The following is a 16,820-nucleotide window of genomic DNA, read 5'->3' as shown; positions in this document are numbered from 1 at the left end:
ATTTAGTTGTAAGAGTAATTGATTTCACCTTTGTGCCTTAATTAATAAAGGTTAAATGAAAGTTAAATGAATTTTACAATACTTTGCATGTTCTTATGCAAATCAGATTTTTTTAGTCAGCTTGCAACTTCGACCTTTGTAATAATATCTTATATTGCCTTTGCCTAGAAAAATAAGGTCCCTTCTGCAACTGTTTTGTATGTAAAAAAGCTGTACACTGTATTGAGCAAGTAAAATCCTGCCAAAGTTCTTTGAAATTTGTTTCTAAAATAACAAAAATCTGTGCAGTCTCATGATCTAAGCTACTGTTTCATATCCAACTTCAGTCAGTTGCATGGAATTGACATCCTGCATTTGGATTTCATTTTCATACAAAGTGATATTTACACATTGAGCTTTGAAATCTCTCTGGATTTTAATTGTTTTAATTTATTATTGAAATTAAACCAGCCCTTCATCTGGTACCTATAATCACCAGCAGCTGTACCTTTTCACTGTTTTATTTAAAACTACCAGAACACTTTCTGAGGGGGTTGATGTTATATTATTTTGTTTCTCTGAAAAGTATACTAATAAATACTAGACATGCTTATTAAGGAAAATATTTAGTTTATGGCTTCTTTCAGTTCCAAGTGTGTTTTTTTTAATATATAAACAGACATGAAGTGTAAAATGTGTATTTGTAGCCTTTTGATGTTGTTCTGGATCTAAACTACCTATTTTTTTTTTAAATGAGTTGAGTGAGAGATTCCTGCTTGGTGTTTGAGGTACACCTCTACCCGGATATAACGCGACCCGATTATAACATGAATTTGGATAGAATGCAGTAAAGCAGCACCCCATGGGGGCGAGGCTGTGCACTCCGGCGGATCAAAGCAAGTTCAATATTCCACGGTTTCACCTATAACGCAGTAAGATTTTTTGACTCCCGAGTACAGTGTTACATCAGGCTAGAGGTGTACTTATAAATGGGTTGTCATTATAGCTAGGCTTTGGACATGTTACTGCTGAATTCATTTGGATAAAGAGCACATTTCTAGTTTTATTTGATATAAGTAAATGTGGGCATCACATTTATGATGAAGAAAATAGAAAATTGTAGAATCAGGAAGGCATACTGAGCAAAACATTTCAGAGTAATTAGATTCTACAGGTGGCTTCCCAGAGTGAAAGCTTGATGTGTTTCGATAACACCAAAGAAATACTGCAGGTTTTTTTCCCCTTCTTAAAAAGGAGCATTTTTTCTTAATGAGTTAATTTAGTTTAATTGTAACATCAGTGACAGTTAATCAGTAAACTCTTATTTATAACTAGTTTAATAGTAGATCCATAGGACACAACACTGTTTTATTGGTATTGGTCTGTTAATACACACCTCTGGTGTGTTGCAGCCATGTGCTGTCAGTCACCTGACATGTGGATTAATGGACCATGAAAGATGCATCAGTGTCTTAATTCTGCTGTTGAAGAGATGGTAGTTGGTTGGATCTAGCTTCCGTTATAACATCTTATTTTAACTTCAACTTTGGATTGAAAAATAGTTCTGATCTAATTAATACCACAACTACTCTTCAGGCAAAAGAGAATTCTTGTTAAGTCTGAATAAAATTAACCAACTGTGTTTTCAAGTACAAGTTAGTCATTTAAAAAATGACTATCTAACATTTGCGTCTTAGCTCCAAAATAACTTGTTACTGCCCCTTCAAACTCTGTGTAGTCAAATCTTCATGAAAACTCATGTTGTCTAAAGTTATGATTGGACTAAAATATTATAATTTTATGGATAGTTTGGATCCTGCTTCTATTGAGGTAAATAAGTCTTTTGCCTGACTTCAGTGGTGGTAGGATTGCACGCTGTATGCAAGAGCATCATCTCCTGAGTGTTCATTTTGCAGTATAGGAAATATTGTGGGCTTGGGATGACATCACTGCAACTATTTACAATCAATTCGTGTATGAAAGTTCTCTAAGCTATAATGGCTAGAAACTTGTTTGTTTAAAATGGAACTTGGATGTTGCAGAAGATAACACCAACTTGGTGGTGTACCCATGCCCAGGTTGCAGCCAGAGGTTCCATCAAAAGGCTGATTGTTGGGGTTTTTCTTTGTAGTTCAAAACTTAAAATAATAGATAATTAGGATTGGAAGAGACCTCAGGAGGTCATCTAGTCCAATCTCCTGTTCAAAGCAGGACCAACACCAACTGAATCATCCCAGCCAGGGCTTTGTCAAGCCAGGCCTTAAAAACCTCTAAGGATTAAGATTCCACCACCTCCCTAGGTAACCCATTCCAGTGCTTCACCATCCTGCTAATGAAATAGTGTTTCCTAATATCCAACCTAGACATCCCTCACTTCAACTTGAGACCATTGCTGCTTGTTCTGTTATCTGCCACCACTGAGAAGAGCCTACTTCCATCCTCTTTGGAATCCACCTTCAGGTGATTGAAGGCTGCTATCAAATCCCCCCTCACTCTTCTCTTCTGCAGACTAAATAACCCCAATTCCCTCAGCCTCTCCTTGTAAGTCATTTACCCTAGTCCCCTAATCATTTTTGTTGCCCTCCTCTGGACTCTCTCCAATTTGTTCACATAGCTTCTTCAGAAGGGGGACCAAAACTTGACACAATACTCCAGGTGTGGCCTCACCAGTGCCAAATAGAGGGGAATAATCACTTCCTTGGATCTGCTGGCAATGCTCCTACTAATACAGCCCAATATGCTGTTGGCCTTCTTGGCAACAAGGGCACACTGCTGACTCATATCCATCTTTTAGTCCACTGTAATCCCCAGGTCCTTTTCTACAGAACTGCCACTTAGCCAGTCAGTCCCCAGCCTGTAGCAGTGCATGGGATTCTTCTATCCTAAGTGCAGGACTCTGCATTTGTCCTTGTTGAATCTCATCAGATTTCTTTTGGCCCAATCCTCCAATTTGTCTAGGTCACTCTGGACCCTATCCCTACCCTCCAGCATATCTGCCTCTCCTCCCAGTTTAGTGTCATCTGTGAACTTGCTGATGGTGCAGTTCATCCCGTCATAAATAAAGATGTTGAACAAAACCGGCTCCACTTGATACCGGCTGCCAACTAGACATCTAGCCATTGATCACTACCCACTGAGCCCAACAATCTAGCCAGCTTTCTGTTCACCTTATAGTCCATTCATCCAATCCATACTTCTTTAACTTGCTTGCAAGAAAGCTGTGGGAGATCGTATCAAAAGCTTTGCTAAAGTCAAGATATATCAGGCTGTCTGATTTTTAGGGTTATATTCCTTTGACAAGTGGAATGTGTTGAAACTTTTGTATAATTTAAGCATTTTTGAGTTTAAGACTTAAAATTTCAGGAAGGAGACTTTTTTTATGAAGCTTAATGATTGTTTTTTCTATCCACTGAAATCTCATTACTCTACCAAATATGAAACGTTAAGTAGCTTTGGACAGTGACTTTTACAAGTGACAATTTTCAAAGGTTCATTTTTTTTTAATCACCATTATTTGAAAACTTGGCATGAGTTTCCATCATTCAAGTTGACACATTAAAAATGGAGAGATGGATGTTGAGATGGAAAGATGATTTCCTTACTGCCGTTAGTTTCATCAGCTCACTTCACTCTGATTTAATAATCTAATGATCTATTCATCACTGAATTATTATTTTTTAAGAAGTCTTGCTTTCACAAGAAAATGCAATTAGAAGAAATTGCAAAACCAAAAACATTGTTTTTAAAAAGTTAACATTGCTAAATATAATGTAAATATGACTTCACTTAAAAACCCCAAGTGATTAAAAGAAAGAAATGTCTAAAGACCTCACAAATGTCTACCTAAATAATGAATATAAATAAACATGTGTTCCAATAAAGTACAAGGAAATGCATATTTCATCACTGCATAACAAACTTACCTATGATCAAAATGCTATTCCATCTTTAACCTCAAAATTTAAACCCAATACACTTGTCTGAAAGCATATGCTTTCAGAACATGACATGCTTTCGCAACCCCATTCTCTGGGTGTCTCTAAACTTCTGACTGTTAGAAACTGGTACTGGATGATGAGATGGATCATTCAATAAATTCCCCTGTTCTGTCCATTTCCTCTGAAGCATCTGGCACTACCCACTAATGGAAGACAGGATACCGGGCCAGATGGACCATTAGTCTGGCCCAGCATGGTCATTCTTATATTCTTATAAGAAAGGGATTTTAGGGGTTATAGTGATCCACAAGCTAAATATGAGTCAACAGTGTGATGCTGTTGCAAAAAAAGCAAACATGATTCTGGGATGCATTAACAGGTGTGTTGTGAGCAAGACACGAGAAGTCATTCTTCTGCTCTACTCTGCTGCTGCTTAGGCCTCCGCCGGAGTATTGTGTCTGGTTCTGGGCACCACATTTCAAGCAAGATGTGGAGAAATTGGAGAGGGTCCAGAGAAGAGCAACAAGAATGATTGATTAATGGTCTAGAGAACATGACCTGTGAAGGAAGGCTGAAAGAATTGGGATTGTTTAGTTTGGAAAAGTGAAGACTGAGAGGGGACGTGATAGCAGTTTTCAGTTATCTAAAAGGGTATCATGAGGAAGAGGGAGAAAACTTGTTCATCTTAGCCTCTAAGGATAGAACAAGAAGCAACGGGCTTAAACTGCAGCAAGGGAGGTTTAGGTTGAATGTTAGGAAAAAGTTCCTGTCAGGGTGCTTAAACACTGGATTAAATTGGCTAAGGAGGTTATAGAATCTCCATCTCTGGAGATATTTAAGAGTAGGTTAGATAAATGTCTATCAGGGATGGTCTAGACAGTATTTGGTCCTGCCATGAGGTCAGGGGACTGGACTCGATGATCTCTCGAGGTCGCCTCCAATCCTAGAATCTATGAATCTATATATAAATTAATATGCACATGCTACATATGAGATTCATTAACAGTTTAATACACTTTAAATACAGATTTTTCTCAGATGAGTTTTTATACTGCATGTTTGTGGGCAGCGTAAAATCTATAAGGCTTTTGGTTTTTATATGCTTTTGAGTTTTTGAGTGATAAGTCCATTGTCGGCATTTAACAGCCTTAACTGATTTTGAAAACAGTGTTTTTTCCTTTTGGAAAAGTCTGAGTTTGTTCAAACTCAGTTTTAAAATATTTGTGCCATTGAGAAAACAACAAAAGTGGCACTGGCCCCTTAACTATAGAAGGGGCTTCAAAATTAATTCATACTTGCATTCATTCAGTGTTTTCCTGTACAAGATAGTATAAGCACATTGAACTAGTAATAAAACATTTTCACATTTGCTGAGCTCATGCTATAAAAATGTAATTTATTTCAGTAGCTAAAACAGTTAACTATAGCTCTACAGAACATAAAATAACAGGCAAATATTCCAGTTTATTTTAGAGGGAATAATTATTTCGTTTATTACCAGGAGATGGCAGTAAGAGATAAATTTATAAGATTTAGCTTTTATGCTAACTTAATAAGAACTTTCGTAATGTTCCCTGTCACTTTTTTCCATTTGGAATTATTTCTCTACGTTTGGCATTCTGAAGGAAGATGCATTTCATGCCATTTTTGAAAGACTGGCACTTGATTGCATTGCTCAAAAATGTAAAGTAAATCAATGTCTGCAGTATGTCTGCGGTATATAGTTGAATAATTGCTGGATTAACTTCGATTATGCATTAGTTTAAGGTTAATCATAAAGTTACTAACACCCCATCATCACAAAAAGAGAAGAATGCAGTGTTCAAATGGAACATATGTAAACCTTTACCTTTTTATTGTGTTAACTTACAAAGTATTGCCTTTTCTTCTTAAACATTCAGTCAGGAGAGAAACTCTGATCCATATCTGTTCCTGTTTGCATGTAGATTTGGTTACAGACTCCCCCCACCGTAAGAGTTGAAGTCAAAACAAGTGGGGTTCTGCGGGGCAAAATTGTAATTTTAAAAATGTGCCTGTTTCACCGCTAAACCAGTAGTGTCCCCTTTAACTTATTTCAATCTCTTGTTCTTACCTGGTAATCATTGATCACCTGGACTATGCATCCTAGCAGGGCTGGCTCCAGGCACCAGCGAAGGAAGCAGGTGCTTGGGGCAGCTAATGGAAAGGGGCTGCACTGCATCCGCTCTGGGGGCGGCACACGTCCAGAGCAGTGGCGGCACTTCGGCAGCAGCCCAATCGGCCTGTTCTGGATCGGCGGCACTTCGGAGGCGGATCCTTCACTCGCTGTCTTGCTCCTCAGCGGCACTTCACTGACAACTCGATCAAGTTTTTCTTGGCTTTTTTTTTTTCCCACCTCTTGGGGCGGCAAAAAAGCTGGAGCCAGCACTCCTCCTAGACATGTTTAGCAGCCTTGCATGATTTTCTATTTACTCACCTGTTAGTAATTGTTCTCGTAGGTGAGTGCAGTACCATTGCTGCGTGATTGAGAGAGAGGGGTTGTAATGGTAAAGGGAGCATTTAGCTTTTGCGGTAAGCTTTATTAACCAGGGTTTGGAAAATCCACTTGTCAGTGACAAGAAGGAAACTTTCTCAGGCATCAACTTTTGCAGAATCTAAGCTTTCATTTTAAAAAAAGTTCTAGTTCTTGTGGTTGTGACAATAGCCTTCCACTGTAAACCTAGTGTAACTGATGCATTATCTTTTTCCTGAGTCTGCAGACAGCTCCAGTGCCTCTGTTCTTGTGCAAGCTGCAGTTGGTAGAAAGTATCCTTATGGTAGAAAGGAAAGATAACATTTCTATAGTTTACATTGGGAAATAACTGGAGTTTTGAAAGTACAGATTGACAAATTCAGAATTTGCAGATCTGCTGATGCTGTAAAAAGCTAATTATGTGGACAGCAGAATCATTTAGCTCATTTAAAAAATGACTTCTATAGGCAAGATTACCTTCTGGTCCAGCAGTTTAATGTACTTTAGCATTATTATAATTTAAGTTTAGTTCCTTCAGAACACTAGGTTATGCACTTTGTGATCTATTGCAAAGAATGTTCTGTAGACTTCAGTTTTTACAGTTAATCCCAAAGTTTTTGTATTTAGTATTGTTGCAGGGTGTGATACAACTAAATTATCAGCTAAACAGAGCTATTTCACCTTTTTAATTGTATGTGGATTTGTTGCTTACCTACCCATTTATCTAAATACCAACACTGTTAGGTGCGTTAACATCTTTATCCTGTATTTTTGTAGAATTACAGGGGTAGAGAAAACTAAGCAAATAATTTAGAGAGCAAATCGGTGTGGGAGACCTGGAACAGGGCCTATATAGAGGCTTTTGAGATGAAAACGATACAGTGGAGTGGGAGCTTGGGAACTTTTTGTTTACCCAATAGTCCCTATGTTACAGTATCCATGTAAAAGGATTAATTGCCAAATCCAGTGCTCCATTCACTTTGGGAGCTATTAATGCTAATGTAAAAAGGATTTTATTTTTCCTTTGTCAAATGTTGATTTGCTTGTCTTATGTGTTGGGGATGGTTAGTATCCTGTGTTGAGAATATGGCATTTAATTAATTTATTGGACATTAGACATAGTTGTTCTGTATAAATACTGTTAAGGCTATTGATTTGAGCTTGTTAAAAAGTTGATTTAAGTAGCGATGTTTAACTAGCAGTTTTCTACTGAAATCTCGAGAGGAAAAAAAAATTACAGCTATATTAAATGTTTCCCTTCTAAGATACGGGTTTATTTCCCCTTTCCTCCTACACCTCCCACAGCATCAAAATCTGAAAACAGTCCAGTCAATACAGCTTTATTGCCTGCCTTATTTTTAGCCTGTGAAGGTGTTCTTATTGTTTTCCACAAATTACTACATTTGATTTTACTATATCAAATCAGTTATTTTAAAATTGAATTTTCTCAAAAAAAAAAACCAAAAAACAAAAAAACCTAATGAAATAAGAGCACAATCAAATGAGAGAACTGTCTTTTGGCAAAATTGTCCTTAAAAAAAAGCAGAATTTAGAAAATTAGAATTGCAGTATGTACTAGAATTAGTGGGACAGGTGTAGGTTAGAAGAACAGGTTTACCATAATGATCATGCTATATCGAACACGTCAAATATCTACGTAAATATGCTGACATAGCAGATGCTATTGGTGAAGTCCTTATAATTGATCAGTGAAAATCCATAATCAGAAAGGGAATTGCCATTTTGGAGGCAATGAAAGTTGGGAACCTCTGACTGAAAGACTTGTTTGTTTGAACTTGGTGATATAGGAAAGAGAGGACAAATGGTAAAAGGCCAGTATGGCTGCATCAGGAATTCTTTAATGATCTGAAAATCAAAAAGGAATCCTACAAAATGTGGAAAAGTGAATGAACTGCTGAGGAGTACAAAGAATAGCACAAGCATATAGTGACAAATTCAGGCTACGACACAAAATGAGTTACACCTAGCAAGGGACATAAAAGATTCTTTAAATACGTGAGGAGCAAGAGAAAGATGAGGGAAAGTGTAGGTCGTTTACTTAGCAGGGAAGGAGAGCTAATAACTGATGACATGAAGATGGCTAAGATATTTAATACCTCTCTTGCATTAGTCTTCAATAAAAAGGTTAATGGTGTCTAGATACTCAACACAACTAATATTAACAACCAGGGGGAAGAATTGAAAACTAAAATAGGGAAAGACCAGGTTGAAGAATATTTAGGTAAGTTACCATGTATTCAAGTCAGCAGGGTACTTAAGGAACTAGCTGAAACAATCTTGGAAGTTTTAGCATTTATTTTATGCAGGGCAAACGTAGTACCTGTTTTAAAGGAGAACAAAGGCGAACTAGGGAATTACATACTGGTCAATGGAACTTCAATACCTGGAAGGATATTGGAACAAATTATTAAACAATCAATTTGTAAGCGCCAAGAGGCTACTAGGGTTATAAGGCATAGCCAGCATGGATTTGTCAAGAACAAATCCATGCCAAACCCACCTAATTGCCTTCTTTGTCAGGCTTACTGACCTAGTGGATGAAAAAACCACCCCCCAAGCGATGTAAGTTACATCGACTTAAGCGGTAGTATATACAAGCCCTTTGTAAATTAAGGTAATTGAGTATTAGTTATTTGAATGACGTTATTAGTATTAGTAGTAGTTATTAGTATTAGTATTATTATTAGTAGTAGTATTAGTAGTTATTAGTATTAGTTATTTGAATGACATTTTTAAATACAAGACAATTATAACGGCTCATGGTTCATTGTCTAGAGCCTGTCATCTTAAAGCAAATATTGAATAATTTATACTAGTAGCAATATTTATAAGAAATCTTTACAGCTAGACCAAACGCAAAAGCAGTCCATGTTCTTAAGACTAAGTTAAACTCGAATGTTGCAGTAAGATTAATTGGACCAAAAATAAATGCAGTGTTGAAGAATGTGATCGTTTAGTTTGAGAACCAGTTGAGAAACTTCAGCATCCTGTTTCCAAGGATACAGGTAACTATCCACAGGATGTCACCAGAGAATCATTTTGCTTTAGCTACTGTATCATAAATCCCAGAACTGGGTAACCCTCTTTCCTTGGATTTATAAAGGCAGCATAATATTGCAATTTAAATATCTCTAACTACACAGAGAGAACAGATACTATTCCAGCATCATCTCTTCAGAGAGAGTTCAATAAGCTTGCACCAGTGCTCCTGATGGCAAAACTGGTACTCCATTAGTAAGGTTATGATTTTGTCAGTTATTTTTAGTAAAAGTCGCAGACAGGTTACAGGCAATAAATAAAAGTTCATGGAAGCCGGCAACCTGTCCGTGACTTTTACTAAAAATAACTGTCGGGGGGCCCTGACTGAGAGCCCAAGTGCGGGGGGCGGGGGGGAATAGAGGGAGAATGACACATGACTGACCGTTCCTACTGCTGCTGGGGCAGAGGAGGACTGCTCCAACTCCAGCCATGGCTGCTGTGGGAGACAACTCTGGCCATTGGGGAAGTAGGGAAGAACAGCTCTGGGCACAGGCCCCAGCTGGAGAGGGAGAGGAAATACACACAACACAGCTCTGTCACCAGCCCACAGCTGTGAGCAGCGAGGGAGAGGGGAGCTCTAGCCCTGGCCTCAGCCACTCCAGCAGAGGATGAACCCAAAGAAGTCACTGGGCCCATTACAGTCGCAGAATCTGTTATTAAGTCGTATCCTTTACCATCAGATTCTGACAAAACTAAACTTCTGGGCCCAAAGAGAGACTTTAGCAATGCCATTTTTATGACAATGGAGTCAAAAGAGACGCACAAGTAAAGCAAAGTTATACCAAATGAGAGCCGATTGGTAGAGCTCCCTTCTTTGGTTGCAAGAGATGCCAGAAGCCGTATCAAGAAAATATTTATCTCTGTATTTCTCAGTCTGTTCCCTAGAGTTACAAGTTTCCAGATCAGTTACTCAAAAATTGGCTTGACCAGGGAAGTTAATGCATTTATTCAGAAATTGAGAGAAAACATTCTTTCAGGTCGTTGTTTTCTAATTACACTTGCTACTGTCATGCACTCTGCAGCAGATGTAATTATATTCTGAGAACATTAATTTCTAGCTTGTAACTCTGATTACTGGAAGAGGCATATTGAAATGGCTGCATTTTTAGACCACTGCTTGGATACAACTTGTCGGTCAACTACGTTCTCTAGCCCAAGTCCAAACACACAAATATCCAGAATCTAGCCCACCTGCTCAGGCAGATGCCAGTCATTGTTCTGTACCATGTTCCCTCATAACAGAACCCAACAGATAAGGTAATCTTTATTCTACAGCTGGACTAGAATGTTAAACTTTTAGATGTTTTGGGTAATGTCAGCGATACATACAACTCCACTGAAGTCAGTGGAGATGCACCCAAAGGTTTTCCAATACATCAGTGTATTTGATTATTTATATGGGGTGCTGCATGCATTCCCCTTATGCACCTTATCTTTAGCCTAAATATTAATTTATATCAAGAGTACTAGCTAGTAAGCAGATTGAGCTCATTTAAAGTTGAACAAAAGCAGAAACAATGTAGACAGCAGGTCAGGGCTAAATATTCAGATTAGCCTTTAAAAGAATTAGGATCTAACTTTCAGAACACTTAAGCTTCATTGACGAGTTGGTGAAAAGGCCTACTGAGCGAGGTCTATCATCGTACACTGGGAAATCACTGTTAGGTCCATTACTGAATTCAAAGAGCCTGGATTTTTGCCATATTAAAAATAGCATTAGTCAGAGAATTCCACTAGAAATACCTTAGTTTTTGTAGATAGTATATGTCAAATTGTAGCAGATGGCAAAGAAATCCTTGACATATACTAAGTGTAAAAGCTTCTGGGTGACAACTTTTTTCACTTGCTACTGTACCTCTTGATGGCCTAGTTTAAACCTAGCAATGAAAACAGTATTAATTTAAGAAGAGATCTATTTAAGAATGTTTCTATGGAGAGTCCTTCACTGAACTGTATATTAGTTGGACAAGCCCTGTGGAAATTAATGAATGCTGAAGAGAAGAGAGGAAATTGCGGAAGAAATGGCTGTTGAGCAGTTTTAAATGATATCCATGCAATCAAGAATCAATAACAAAGCACTTTCTAAAGATGATGAAACAGATTTTGCAGCTACCAAGTCAAATTAGGGTTTTCCAAATTCTTCTCTCTAAATTATAGAATCATAGAAATGTACGGCTGGAAGGGACAGACAGCTCAAGTCCAGCCTCCTGAGCTGAGGCAAGACTTGTAGCCCTGGACCATCCTTGGCACGTGTTTGTCCAACCTGGTCTTAAAAACTTGCAGTGAGGGGATTCTACAACTTCCCTTGGAAGCCTAATAAGGAAGTTTAACTATCCTTAACCTTAAAGTTTTTCCTAATATCTGAAATGTATTGCTACTTGTCCTACCTTCAATGGACATGCAGAACAATTTATCACCATCCTCTTTCTTAACAAATCTGAAGACTTACAAGTTCCCCTCAATACCGCCTTTCCTCAACATTAAACGCACCCAGTTTTTTTGTAACTTTTCCTCATAGGTCAGGTTTTCCAAACCTTTTACCATTTTTGTTACTTCTCTTATGGATGCTCTCCAGTTTATCCACATCTTTCCTAAAGTGTCATGCCCAGAACTGGACACAGTACATCAGCGCCACTGCAGCGCAGTAGTGAAGACAAGGCTAAAGTGTGTGCTTTCTTTAGTATACAGTTAAGAACTCTTAGCTTCTGAAGTAAGTTCAGGAGTCGTCTTGCAGCATGTTCTCAGGTTGTGGTAACAGCTTAATGGAAGAGGTATTTAACCTTGACATTAGAAAGTGGAGAACTCTTGTGAGGTGGAGAACCCTTGTGAGAACTATTTTCACGGGTTTGAACAAGAAATTTTTTGGTGGCCTTAAGAGTGCGGCCACCAACTCTTACTGGTGGCTGCGCTGACAATTTTTCCTAAAATACTTAATTTACTTTAGGAAAAACAAATGTGCACATGTACAAATAATTGTAATTTATGTAGGTTTTTTTTTCAGACTCAGTAATAAAAATAATGTACAGTTTTCTCTATTCTTTACTGGACCTAAACAGAATAGAAACAAAAGAAGGTGCTTTGCACGTTCTTCTCTTTTTTGTTTATTTTGGGTGGTTTTCTTTTTTTAACTTGCTAGCTAGTAAGTCTGCTCCTGTGAAAACTGATATTTGTAGATTTTTTTAAATATTGCTTTTCACAGCAGACTTACTCAGCCCTGGCAAGCCAGGTGATAAATTTAAGCTCTGAATAGAGAGGTGGGTAGTGAGGCAGCAGGGGCCAGGGGCAATGGAGGGCTGGAGAAGGGGGGCCATGGGTGATCGGGGGCGGGGGAGTTGAGCCTGGGGCCAGAGCCCAAAGCCCTGTGACTGGTGGATGGAGCCTGAAGCTCTGTGGCTGGAACCCAAAGCCCCATGGCCAGAGTCTGCTGCCCAACGCCCCAGGGCTGAAGCTAGAAGCCTGAACCCCACTGCCTCTGGGAAAGGAGAGAACTTATGCTGGCTGTCTGCTCCTCTTGTGTTTGTAGCTCCAAAGGGGGACAGGGCCCAACCCCTACTGGTGGCCCCCAGGAAGGGGTGAATGCTTTGCTGCTCCCCCCTCCTACCCAATCACTGCCCAAGAGGCTTTAGCCACAAGAAAAACCCCTGATGGCCATGGTGGCCACATTTGAGAAACACTGTTCTACAGCATCCTTTTCAATACCTCTCCTGACCGTCTCACAAGGATATGGAGCATTTGCTCAAGAGGAATCTGATCATATACTGTGTTCATTTACTGTACATTATCAGGGTAGGAGTTAATCATAAAAAGGAAGACTGGTAAGAGAAGTGAAATATGAAGTGTTTCATTTGTGTTGTCATTTAGCAAACTCTAATATTTTGAAAGAGTTCAGCATTCCTTCCCCGCATCTGTGGTGGAATTAATATGGAGCAGAAAAAGAACTGCAGAATAATTGTTGTGCTATTAATGCACGGTGGTGAATTCTGGTTTACTTTCGTAGCCCAGCTTTCATAGAGTGGAATTCTGGTATGCAAAAGATGTTAGAAATAAAGAATTATTAACTTGTTCAAAATGTTGCTCCTTGTGTCAGTTTGAATTCAGTGCTTCCTTACTGGTAGTTGTATTTTCTTATCTAACTCGTAAGTTTAATTTTCAGTGCAGTTGAAAATAAAGTATTAATAACCTAAGAAAAACACATCAAGTTTGATTTGTTAGATCATAATGCCACTTTATTTTCTTGTGTAGTGTTAGATAATTTATCCATAATGATACAGCACTAAGCCCTTCTATAAAACAAATATTTGTGTTAGTACTGCTCTAGTGCCTTAAGTAGAACCACGTTATCTTTCTCCTGAGTGTACCACACAAGCTGAGATCATTTAGTGGTTTACTGTCAAGACTGACATTTTGATTGTCCTTATTTTTTGTAGAGCAAGGCTTAGATCACATAGCAGAAAATATCCTTTCCTATCTTGATGCCAGATCGCTCTGTGCAGCAGAGCTGGTGTGTAAGGAATGGCAGAGAGTCATCTCTGAGGGAATGCTATGGAAAAAATTGATTGAGAGAATGGTGCGCACTGATCCACTGTGGAAAGGGCTCTCTGAAAGAAGGGGTTGGTAAGTACCACTGCAAAATGTGAACTAATTCACCCAGCTTTGTAGGCTATTTGTAACAAGTGTCCCTAATCCAGTGTTCTGCCAAAAAGTAAATTTATGGTATCGTTAGTCCTCGTAAATCTTCTGTGGAGAAGTGTGGAGGTGGTTAGGATAGATGGGAGGGGGCATAAGTTGTATTCAAAATCTGTAGTTGTTTAATCTGCTCCCTTTTTCTTCAGATATCTTGTTCAATTTCCCTCCCCACCCCATTGCTTTTCACTTTTTGAGTTCTTGTGGTAAATTTTACTCGGCAAAGTCTCAGTGTAGCAGTTTTTGCATATTTATCCATATTACCTCTGAACTGTAATGTGCAACACTGAGTACAGAAAGCTACTCAATATGCTTGTTAGGTACTTTGTCAAGTGAAATATTGCCACTTAAAGTTTTGCAAAATGGCTAATTAGAATTCAGAAAGAATTCAAAGAATTCATTTCTTTCCTGATAATATGTTGTTCCAGATTTGGGAAAACTGGGTTTTCCATCTTTTGCAAATCGAGAGGGAGGTTCCTCAGTGTGTTTTTCTTCTGCCCTCTGTAATAGCATACCCATGAAACTGCAGACTCTGCCTCAAGACCTGTCAAAGGTGGGAAACCCAGCAATCTAAAAAAGCCTGTCAAAATAGCAAATCCCTGTTTACCGAACACAATGAAAGAAAAAGATTTCCTTTTCTGAACCTCAAACATTTTTAAATACAGCTTTTATTGAGGTGTATAGTCCTTTAGATTTTCTTTTGCATGGGTTAACTGACTTTAAGGTATCAAAAGTATTGTTTGAGAATGTATATGCTAAGTTATAGCTTAGTGCAGAGTTATCCATCGTGCAGGGATCTTTGGTTTAGCATGTCGTACTGGAAAATAACTTTTTTGTTTTTGTTCTTTGTTAGGGATCAGTACCTGTTTAAAAACAGACCCACAGATGGCCCACCAAATTCATTTTACAGGTCATTATACCCAAAGATAATACAGGATATAGAGGTATGTTTTCCAACACAACTTTTTCAATGCAAATAACTTTTTGAAGCTAGTACGTTTTCTTTATAGTTTGTTTCTGATATGTATTCCTGAACAGTATGTTTTAAATAATATGCATTATGTAATTGATTACACTATTTCTAGTACTAATTCTAATTTGCCAGGAAAATGCAGTAAATATGTGCAGTGATTTATTGGATAGAGTAATTACAATATGAAGATAACTTGTTAATGTCAACGTTAGAAGCATGTTTCTTTTTCTGAAAGTCTTTGGGACTTTTCAGAAATGAATTGTGAAGTCTGACTTAACAGAATTATAATATTTAATAGTCTCGTGCACCCCAAGACAATCAATGCATACTATATAACCAGATTTTCTATATAATTTGATTATCCTAACTTTTAAAAAAAGTTCAGATTTAAACATCTAATATTAAACATTAAAATTCCAAGATCTATTTAATATTTTCATTTCCCCCCCTTAATTTTAAGAGACTCAAGATAACAAATATAGCTGTCCTTAAAAGGAGTGCAGAATTTTGTCGTCTTTCTTGAATGACTGTAGTAAGAGTCTACAATATGGTTATAACATAAAGTGCGTTTTAGGAATGAAGATGAGGAAGAAATGGCTTTGTTTGGCAATGTGATATTTTGCTTACCTTGCAAAAGAGCTACAAAGTTATGGCTTATTTACTTTTCAACATATGTTTTTGACAGATTAAGGTCATCTTGGTGTTCACATATTAGAAGAAAAGCTTAGTCTTATCCAGTTAGCTATGTATCTGCCATAAAAATGTGTTCCTTAGACCAAAAACTGTAATGCATTTATTTCAGCCAGGTGATGGACATAAAAGTTATTGGTCCAAAATTCATTAGTGAAGAATCGTGTGTGTTGGTTAAGGCAGATGTGAACTAATGAAATCATTCTGTTATGGCAAATGTGAGCTTGTATGGCTGACACTTTATGAACAAAACTACTCAAAACTCCAACCTGTCTGTAAAATTTAGCTACCTCACAAATCAGCTCTAAGCCTCATTTTCAAATATATATTTTAATAAGCTACTGATAACAATTGAAATGATTTTTTCCATTATAAATCTAAACAAAATAAAGCCTAAGCAAAATAAAATCAGCCACGATATTAGTACTTGTTGGTTGTGCACCATACACCTTTACGTACTTGTGTGGTGTGATAGCTTGTTTTATCCTTTTCTCTTCTGCATACAAGTTCTGTTAGCATGGTTGAAGTTGATTTCCTGAAATAAGATCCTTCTGGTATTGGTTAACCCTTGCTTTGCTGTGATTGGCACCTGGCTTAGGCAGCAGGCTTCCCTCCATTGCTTCAGTTTTATTCCTTGCTGGAGCCCCCTTCTCCGGTAGCAAGAGCTAGATCTTGTTCCCATTTAAGTAAGTAGCAAAAATAGCAGTATTTGGGCCTAAAAATTCGTTTTCTACTTGCATCCTTTGTGCATCTTTGTTATTGGCCAGACTTAGAGATATGAAGGTTTTGAAACTGATAGGGAATGAACAGCCATAAAAGCCGAAAAAAAGCCAAACTCCCAAAACCTACCCTGACATCTATGATTGAATATTAAAAATAATAATAAAAAAAAAATCCAGCCTTGCATGTTTTAAGTGATCTTGCAAAGTGAGGGGGCGATATCAGTGAAATCTATGTCTGATGGAGACGTTTTCTTGTAACTGTACAAGTTTCTGAGAAAATTAAA

General features: G+C 37.9%; 1 protein-coding gene across 10 annotated transcripts in view; it reads left to right on the top strand.

Moving 5' to 3' along the window:
• The window catches only part of FBXW11 (F-box and WD repeat domain containing 11), a 131,666-nt gene that overhangs the window by 78,066 nt on the left and 36,780 nt on the right, over positions 1–16,820 (top strand). For all 10 annotated transcript variants that reach the window (XR_007775508.1, XM_050962694.1, XM_050962693.1 and 7 more), the window contains 2 exons: positions 13,896–14,082; positions 15,005–15,095. Coding sequence is in view for 9 of the 10 variants with exons in the window: in XM_050962694.1 (XP_050818651.1) it covers positions 13,896–14,082; positions 15,005–15,095 (278 nt within the window). In the remaining variant the exon portion in view is untranslated. The remainder of the gene's footprint in view (positions 1–13,895; positions 14,083–15,004; positions 15,096–16,820) is intronic.

Source organism: Gopherus flavomarginatus, chromosome 7, assembly GCF_025201925.1.
Source record: "Gopherus flavomarginatus isolate rGopFla2 chromosome 7, rGopFla2.mat.asm, whole genome shotgun sequence".
Lineage (NCBI taxonomy): Eukaryota > Metazoa > Chordata > Testudines > Testudinidae > Gopherus > Gopherus flavomarginatus.
This window is presented reverse-complemented; position numbering and strand designations above follow the sequence as displayed.